The sequence below is a fragment of the Gouania willdenowi genome, chromosome 24, assembly GCF_900634775.1.
Source record: "Gouania willdenowi chromosome 24, fGouWil2.1, whole genome shotgun sequence".
Taxonomy (NCBI): Eukaryota; Metazoa; Chordata; class Actinopteri; order Blenniiformes; family Gobiesocidae; genus Gouania; species Gouania willdenowi.
In genome coordinates, this window is record NC_041066.1 from 4,182,248 (window position 1) to 4,192,202 (window position 9,955).

The 9,955-nt window shown below is 37.5% G+C and overlaps 1 protein-coding gene across 1 annotated transcript; it reads left to right on the plus strand.

The window, feature by feature from the left end:
* The first annotated feature begins 646 nt into the window (after nt 1-646).
* gja1b (gap junction protein alpha 1b) lies at nt 647-7,437 on the plus strand. Its single transcript, XM_028439767.1, has 2 exons — nt 647-804; nt 3,551-7,437. The coding sequence occupies exon 2, from the start codon at nt 3,567-3,569 to the stop codon at nt 4,728-4,730; it is 1,164 nt and encodes a 387-aa protein (XP_028295568.1). The 5' UTR covers nt 647-804; nt 3,551-3,566; the 3' UTR covers nt 4,731-7,437.
* The last annotated feature ends 2,518 nt before the right edge of the window (nt 7,438-9,955 follow it).

The following is a 9,955-nucleotide window of genomic DNA, read 5'->3' on the forward strand; positions in this document are numbered from 1 at the left end:
ATGTGACTTTTTCCCCTTTCCAGAAATAGTGTGTTGTTATCCTGAGCCCAGTTATTGTATTGTGAACTTCTTATATCGTGCCACCCTCGAGAACATTTCAAAAGGTTGGATTTAGAGTTTGATTTTATATATGTAGGTGTAATATATTTATTGGAAACGTACAATTCTATAACAATCATAAATGAATGAATGGCAATACATTTATTGTAATGAAGTTGATGACTTATATGGTATAATTATGTACTGATGCAGGCGCTGTTGAATACATATATATCGATGCATATTGTATATAATAAATCATTCATTTATATAACAAGTAACCGTAATATTGTAATGAATTAGCGGGTGGGAATTAAAGAGTTTATAGGCCTGTACGTCTTCCTGCTCCCTTTCTAACTAATCTTTTTTATTTATTTATTTTTTAAATCGTTTTATGTATTTTTCTTTTTCTTAATTTTTGGTGCGATGTTTAATTTTTTTTTTTTTTTTTTAATTAATTAATTTATTTATTTTAATATATCTTTTCTATATATCTACGACGGTTGCAGTGTTATGAGAAGTGGTCTTGGTGTTTTTAAAGCGGAGTGCACTCAGCTCTTTGTTTCCCATCAGCGCTGCTCTCCCTGACGTATGAATCAGGTGACTCCAACTTCTCGGACGGGGCCGTTAAAAAGGGAGTTTGACAAGTTCTCCCCACTTTTCCTCCTGCGCCCAAACTCGGGCTTTCACTCCGTCCCAGCTTTGTGCGTGGTCGTGGCAGAGGGACTCTTCCTGAGCGCCCTCAGTGTGGTGTGTCTTTTCCAGGTAAGAGTGTATGAGAGGAAGGACCCGTTAACGGGTCACCGGGCTGTGAGTTTGTCCTCCACTTTGACGACTTTCTAAAGGGAATGGATTGTAAGGCTTTTCTTTAGAACAGAGAGGAGCTGTCATTTGCTCTTTATTCCTAACGTTTGTGTCACACTTCAGAGGTTTTTCCATCCCACTCTGTGACAGCCTGTGTTCATCCTTGAGGAATCTGAGAGAACTAGATGTGAACTTTTTCCACAGACAGAGGTGATGTAGAAGGAAATCCTCAAGTTTCAGTTATCCTGCCTGATCTTGTGACAATCAAAACCCTTAAAGCAGTGCCATTTCTGAGAGGTCTGCTCTCACAGGGGCTCATTGTGTCCCACTTCATTGTTCTACTATGTCTTGATCATTTACAGCAGATAAACTCAGTCATGGAGAAAGTGGCGGGATAGATTCTCTGTAAAAAAAAAAAAAAAAAAACTTGCACTGTATTTTCTTGGATTCCTTGGTTTTTCAATGTTCTTGTTTTAACATTTTGCTTGTGATTGAAACAAAGTGCTTCGCAGAATAATAATAGATTTAGTGTCTTTTCAATTGGAGAGGATAGCGTATGGTTTAATCTAAAGGCAGAGTGACACCAAGTCTTCACATACACATACACTAACTCCTGTTCAGGAAGTTTCTTACTGAACCACTTGGAACAGGCCTGGCTCTTTCTTGTACCAATAACACAGGCAGTCAGCTCTTTACTATGCAGCATTTTAAACCTCACCAGGCCTATAATCTTAAGACTTAGAAAACAAGGTAAACAGTGAATAAAGCTACATACATTATTGAGGAGAATCAACCTAAATGTAATGCAGTCTGCTGTGTTATGTCTTGTGTGTAATTCACTTGAGCTTTAAAACCAGTTATCCTTTTTTGATTACCTAAGTGGAGTTATTTTGCCTTTAACCCATTTTTCCTCATCGTACTCACAGCTGGATTCAAACCTCCAGCCGTCCTCTCTTATTAGGCTCCCACTCCCCCTTATAGTATATAAGGTCCTTAGAGCATATAAGGTCCAAAGCTCTGCCTGTTGGAAATGTCTTACTAATCTGTTACATGCAGAGCAGTGGCTCTTTCTCCTTGTATGAGGTCAGGTCATTCATGTAAAAGTTCAGACATGCTCCTAATAACACAGATTACTTCTTAATTTGTATTTTGATATGTAACAAAGGACATGTGAGATAAATGAAATATGTTGTGCCTTTCAACTCAAAGGTTATCAGATCCAATATTTGTTAAAATCAATAAAACTGTATACTTTATTGAAAAAAATGTAATAAAACACTTAAATTTATTCTGCATATTATCCTAGTAATCCAAAAGGATAGTAAAGTAAAAGGACCAGTTAGATTAAGACCATTAAGAAGAATGGTGTTTGTTTAAACATTGACATGTCATCATCTACATTAAGATAATTAGACATGAACAATCTATTTCTTTACTAATTAACAATGAATGAGTTTTGGGTTAATAAAACTTAGAAAGCATACATCAATCTTTACCTCTTTATTAAACAACAACAAAGAAATATCTGCTGTATGACAGTTTGATCTACATTCTGGGCTAAATTTAGGCTTAAAGCTTAACCATGATTTAATGTATTTGCCTCCAACACATTTCTAGTGTTTTCATGAACTGATAGTTGCAGCAAAACAATGGTAAACAATTATTTTTGGGTTTACAAAGAAACATCTGAATCTGGTCGTATTTTAATGTCTCACAAAGTGAGGTGATACCCCGGGTAATAACGGTAACAACCTAGAACAAAAACACAAGAAATCATGGTAAGAATGAAGTAAAAACAGTTCTATGGATCCGTCTACGGGACTCCACATCCCACAATTCAACGTGCAAAATTTTTCCAACAACGTCAATAAGACAGTGTATACAGTGAAGATGAAATCAAACTTCTGAGCAGCAATTTGAACCTTTTACACATCTTTTTAGTAAATGATCTTGATTTATTATCTACAGTATGTCTTAATCTGATTAAAAAAAACAAAACAAAAAAACAATTGTCTCCAGCAGTTTTAATGTTTACGTTTGTACATGCCATTAAAATATCTGGAAACAGCTTGTACTTTATGCTAATTTGGTGGATTTAAGTAATTACTCACTTTCTTTTTCCAATGAATTTAATGCACATGAGGCTGACTGTGTGCATGTAATTGTAATGAACAGAAACTATGATGGACACCCAGGAAATCATGTTTTTGTCAGAATGTTTGCAGTGAACAGTAGTTAAGTGTTTTCCAAGAGATCAGTTAGTGACTGGGACTGGTCCATGATGGTGCAGACTCGTTTTCTGTCATTGATGTCAGAAGCAGCACATTTAATGTGTTTGAAAACTTTCACTTCTAGTGATGAATTGTGAAATTTATTTTTTTAGATCTGTTTGGATAAGATGGGTGACTGTTTTGTTTTTGACATCTTGCTTATCTGAGCAACAAAGGCAGGATTTCTGTGTCAATTTTTAATATTTACTACTTTTTAGTGAGCAATCAAAGTTACGTTGTTTTTTTTTGTTTTTGTTTTTTTTTTTGCTGTTTTTGTCAGACGTCTTTCCAAACTTACCTTTGTTCATAGAGTATAAAACATTTGATCAAAATGTTCCACTACCACTACCTCTTAAAACTCTTGACAAAAGTCTTAGCCACATGAGTTGTTCTTGGGTCCTGCCAACTAAACACTTCTTTTCTCTCATTTTGACTAGATACCACTCCTTGAAAATGGGTGACTGGAGTGCTCTGGGTCGACTGCTGGACAAGGTCCAGGCCTACTCGACAGCAGGAGGGAAAGTGTGGCTGTCAGTACTCTTCATCTTCAGGATCCTGGTACTTGGTACTGCGGTGGAATCGGCCTGGGGCGATGAGCAGTCGGCCTTTAAATGTAACACCCAGCAGCCTGGCTGTGAAAACGTCTGCTATGATAAATCCTTCCCCATTTCTCACGTACGTTTCTGGGTACTCCAGATCATTTTTGTGTCGACACCCACCCTTTTGTACCTGGCCCACGTTTTTTATCTGAACAGGAAAGAACAGAAACTTAACAGGAAAGAAGAGGTGCTAAAAGCTGTGCAAAACGATGGCGGGGACGTGGACCTACCATTGAAGAAAATCGAGTTAAAAAAACACAAGTATGGCATTGAAGAGCATGGCAAAGTGAAGATGAAAGGGGCTCTACTCAGAACCTATATCTTCAGCATATTCTTCAAGTCCATGTTCGAGGTGGGCTTCTTGGTCATACAGTGGTACATATATGGTTTCAGCCTCTCTGCAGTCTATACATGTGAGAGGTCCCCGTGCCCACACAGGGTCGACTGCTTTTTGTCTCGGCCAACAGAGAAGACGGTTTTCATCATCTTCATGCTGGTGGTTTCGTTGGTGTCCTTGGTGCTTAATGTCATTGAGCTGTTCTATGTGTTTTTCAAGAGGATCAAGGATCGTGTTAAGGGCAAACAGCCTCCTACTCTGTATCCAAGTGGAGGCACATTGAGTCCTACACCTAAAGAGCTGTCCACGACTAAATATGCCTATTATAATGGCTGTTCTTCCCCAACTGCCCCACTCTCACCCTTGTCCCCCCCTGGCTACAAACTGGCCACAGGGGAGCGAGGTACTGGCTCATGTCGTAATTATAACAAGCAAGCCAATGAGCAAAACTGGGCTAACTACTCTACTGAGCAGAACCGGCTGGGACAGCATGGTGGAGGAAGCACTATTTCAAACTCCCACGCACAAGCGTTTGACTTCCCTGATGATACCCAGGAGCATAAGAAACTGTCCTCAGCGGGACACGAGATGCAGCCTCTGGCATTAATGGAAGCTCGGCCTTGTAGCCGGGCCAGCAGCAGGATGAGCAGTCGAGCCAGACCGGATGACCTGGATGTGTAAGGGAGGTTTCTCTGTGGCTGATGGTGTGTGTGCCTTCGGCCGGAGAATGGGAAACAATTGATTACGTGATTCATGTCAGAGGTGGGACAAACTTCAAACCTCATTGACAGTAAAGAGACTCTTAAACCTGGTATGTAACACATTCCAAGGTATAAGTCACTAATATTTTTACCAACCTTTGTAATAGTGGCATTAAGGTAGAGCACAGGACAGCTACTAAACTGGAGTACAGAATGACAGGATTTATTTTCCAAGGTAACATTAAATTTGTAGCTTGGTTGTTTTGTTTTTTTCTACACTATTACAACAACTAAAACACAATTGATATCTGACTAAAAGTTTGATCTTTATAGAGTTCAATTGTTGCTGTGTCTGCAACAGATGCTTAAACTTTGCAGGACACAAATGAAGCTACAGGATGAACTTTTTCTCTCTTATCGTTCTGACTCCTGAAACTCTCCAGTCGACCTCTTTCATATGTCGGCTATTGCACGAAGTGGTTCCTCTACCTTCTAATCTTAAATGTCATTGTATACTGTATGTTCTGAAACTACAGAAGATTGTTAGCGGTGAATGTTCTGATTAAAATGCTCCCGGTGTCGATTTAGACCCATTTTTGTTCCCTGGTAGTAAATCACTTTGTTTTCCAGAAGATTAGAGGATAACCTTGATTTCAGAGCACAGTTACAACAGGTCCACTGTGAGGAAACAACCCATGTCCTAATACACTGTACTTTTTCAGGTCAGGCTAATTCATAATAGAAAACAGCCAGCGAAACACTTTGTTAGACCTGTGTGATATCCCTACTGTATATCCATGGTACATTTTAACTATACAGTAAACGCAGTGGCCATTAAGGGTAGAAATATTTATTTGGATTTTAAATGTGCTTTTACTGTGAAGTTGATCCGTGCAGTACCATTAAAATGAACAAAGGCAATGCAACTAAAAACTCTTAGAATGCATACAATAAGAGTCCAGCAGGTTTTCCATGTGTCCCTGTTCAAACACAGCTCAGAGGCTTGTTTGCTGCTTCAGGAGTGAAGGAGTGTGGGGGCAGGGAGACATCTAAAACCTGGTGGACTGCTGAGCCTCCAGGACCGGGTTTAGACACCCAAAGTACATGTTTATACTTAATGTAGAAGAACTTTAAAGTGCCGTTCATGTCCATGAACAAAATGTATGCAAGTAAGTATGTATGTAAGTTAGATACAGAGTTTTGGGCAAAAGCAAACACAACAGAAAAGCCACTTGTCTGAACAGCAGTCGTGTCGTTTCCTTTGCTGTCTTTTGCAACAAATGTGATCACTTCTGTGAAGTCCAACACAAACACTAAAAACAAATGAAAGAAAGATGACAAATGATGTACAAGGCTAGAAAAATCTGCATTGAGGATTTCATATCTTCAAATTAGAATTTAATACATTAATGTTCGTCCACCTATAGGCCACTTATTCCTGATTTTGGGTTTGATATTTTGGTTTATTGAGACAAACAATTTTTCACAACCCATTAATATAGGCTATACACTTATAAACAACACATAACTCAAGTGTCATTTGTTTCATTGTTACAGGAAAGTTCATGTTCTAAAAGATGAGTGTGACCACAACAAACAAAATCATTTTTAAACAAACAGTCATTGTTGATTGGCTATTTGCTAACTACTACCTAGTATATCATTCAGGAACAATATCTACATTAGCATAAACAAGGATGTGTTGTTCTTTATCACACACAACTGTAAGAAACTGTTTTTAGATCACTTTGGAGGAATTTGAGACCATACTTCGGTTCTTTATTCACTGTCTTACTTAACCAATCAGTTCCCAAAAAACTATATTTATTGACATTCCTTTTTCTTTCCTAATTGTACGTCAACACTGGCTGTAATTTCCTGATAAACTTTGAATATGTCTGGGATTTAAGGTTTTGTGTATTATGGGATGTGTGAGAGTTGTGGGGTTCCTGGTTCAGGCCACTAGAACGCACGTTTTGTGAAAGAAATGTACTTTATTACTGAGAGTCATTTAGTTCAATGTTAATCTTATCTCTCTTTATCTGTGAGTGCGTCATGAACAGAGTTCGAAGAAATATTGTGTTGTGATTTAAAATGTTTTTTTTCCTTTTTTTTCAGATTTAATGTAAACATTGATGCTTGACCATTAGATATGTGGTAACATAAATCTTGCTAACTGTGTCACAATAAAATGTGAGTTTTTAGAAGACCGCTTATAGTCTGGACTAATATTTAGTCACTTTTTTATTGTAACGTCAAAGTAGCGCCACGACTACCAAACTCTTGGATTATTCATAATTTAGATTTCTTTTATCCTTGTTGCATTTTCTTAAACCATCAATTGATCGTAGTCTTGTTGGTACTTAAACATAGATTTTACTATTACAATGGCAATTGCACTGAGGTTTTGGTGATAGGGGGCTAATGTTATGCAGAAAGTAAGTGGTCAAAGTTGACAGTCATGTTACTAATTTATTGTAAACAAAATATCCTTGTGTGGATACTGAGCAAAAGCCTTTTGTGATGTTCACTTACTGATCACAGCAAACACCATTTGATGCTGTTATCTGAAATATGAAAAGTCTACGGGATCCACTGTTATACAGTGTCAGTGCATGATAGCATAAACAAAGTCCATCAATGTACCTGTGAAAGGTCATATTAACCAATAAAAGTTTCTCTCTCAATCACTGGCTGGTATGCCTTTAATCTAGGACATCGGTATCCTAACTTTACCACATTTCCTTTCTTTACTAAGGAGTTTGAGAATGAACAATTTGATTAGTAAAACTTGTTTATTCCAAGCCAACTTTTTAGTCTCACTGAACTCCTTGTTGGTACATCTCATGATTAAAAAATGGGATCTAGTGCTCATTTCCCCTCCAGTAACTCTTTCACAGAGAAGCTGTTATTCCAAAGCTTTTTTTTTTTTTATTTTTTTAAAATCAAATTCACACATTTTTGTCATTATATACACTACAGGCCACACATTTTTGAACACCCCAACTTTTGAGATTGTTCTCTGAAATAAAACAATAGAATAAATAATCTAATTAGGTTAAAACATAATTTATGCTTGGACTTCATCTAAGTAGCCTCCTTCAGCAAATGTAACAGCTGAACACACTCTTGGCATTCTTTTTACAATGTAAACTAAATATTCATCAAAATGTTCTTCCAACAGTTCCCATAAATTGAGGTTTATTTTAGTCAGATAAGGTTTTTCAGGAAATGTTTATCTCCTGACATATTTTGACTGTCAACTGCCAGTCTTCGTCAGAGGAGTTCTGCTGATTGCCTTTGATGGTTCCTTTGAAGTTCCACTTGACTCATTCATTTTGTCTTCTCTTTGAACAGTCCAAAAAGAAGACAAAATTAACAGCATGTTATGTTAAATTTTCAATTTTAAGTAACCTTTTCCTTTTTTAAAGATACCTCTGGCACTTCACCGTGTACTATTTCAAGCTATTCGAATGGACTTGGACGACTTGGAAAATCTGTGTTCTAAAACTTTCGCATGCATTCCTGTATATTCTAATGGTGAGGAAAATACGCGTTTTTATCTGTGTGCCAACTCTTAAAATAATTTTGCAGAACCTACTCTATCAGAGTGAGTTAGAGATTAAAAGAAACTATTCACTTGCTTTTTAAATCTAAATCCTTATCACATTTACTGAGTTAAAAATGGCATTTCTGCATGTCTGCCAAACATCAAGCCACAATTGACACACATGAACCCTTTCACACACATTGGCCAGACAAAAGACACTTTGAATGCAAGTGTGAAAGAATTCTTTGAAACTGTCCTTGGGTCTCTCTCTCACCCTCTCTCTTTTTTTTTTAGAACATAGACTTAACAATAATTTAAATTAATCTGGAAATTATGAAAAATAATGTATCTTTCCTAACCTCTATATTCCTGTGTGTGTGTGTGTTTGTGTTTTTTTTTGCCTATTACTGTCACTTCATATTAGACACAGCGCAGTGTCTGTTGATTTTGCTTTACTTACTTTTTTCTGCTTCATCTTTGATCCTCTGGATCAGCCTTTATAACCGTCTTCTGGTTCTCACTACTTTTGTTTTTCTCAATAAACTCTGCTTCAATAATTTCTACATGCAAGTCTGTCCCCTGCCTGACAAAACCTACTGTATTATTGTAAATTTCTACCTTGCTTGTTTTGGGGAAATATACAATGTACTACACCTACTATTACATTATTAACAGTGTTGGGAGTAACTCAGTTACTTTATAATGCATTACTAATCAAATTTCGGCAATATTATAGCCGTTACAAATCTCAGTAACGCGTGTTACAACGCATTTTAACCTGAAATGTAAAAAACAGCACCAGTAACTTCAAGAAACACCTGGACCGGTGCCACGGTAACACCAAGTTGAGGGAGAGAGATGTTGTCGCGGCGAAGAGAGCAGAGGACGAAAGTGCGGAAAAGAGTCAGACAAAGCAGTGTCTCTCGGTCTTATGTGCTACTTGAACCAAGAGAAATGAGGAGACTGGTGGCAGAGTATGTGGTGGAGGATATACAGCCTCTGTCAACAGTGGAATCGCTAGCTTTTAAAAAGCTTGTTGGCAAGGTAAGCTAACATTATAGAGAGTGGTACCATACAGTATGGTCGCTGGGTTATGCAGCTATCTAGTGTGTTATTATTACAAACAGCGACACAAACGCAGTACGTGACACCGGCGTATGGCTGATACTGAGGCTCATACAGATCAGATTCCTGCTCTTAAATGAAGTTTTTGGTTTTTGTAGAGACATTCACAGTAGAAATGCTGCTAGCTGGCAGCTAAAAACAACAGCAGAGCTTACGGGAGCCACCGCCGCTGTCATACTGATGGCAGTTGAAAATGATACATTTCCCTGGATTGTTTTATGCTTAGTTATTTTTTCTGTTTATTGGCTTTATGACTGGTTTGTATTGAGAGCTCATAGAAAATAGAATTACAATCTTACTGGTCATTATGCTAGCAGCAGTAAAAAACAGTGCACTAAAAAAGCCGACTGATATTGTAAATTAACATGTAACATTTAAAAGGTTACCAATCCCAGTGCATGTCAGCTTTGTGCTGTGAGCTTTAATTAAAAGAGAATAAAAGAATAGAATAAAAAAGAAAGAGATTGTGCGTCTTGTCATGTCATAAGGCTATAGGTCACATGATAGTTGTTTCTAGCTCTATTGTGTCT

What these genes read in the sequence shown, in the direction of transcription:
- gja1b (XM_028439767.1), top strand. Translation starts at nt 3,567, where the DNA reads ATGGGTGACTGGAGTGCTCTGGGTCGACTGCTGGACAAGGTCCAGGCC.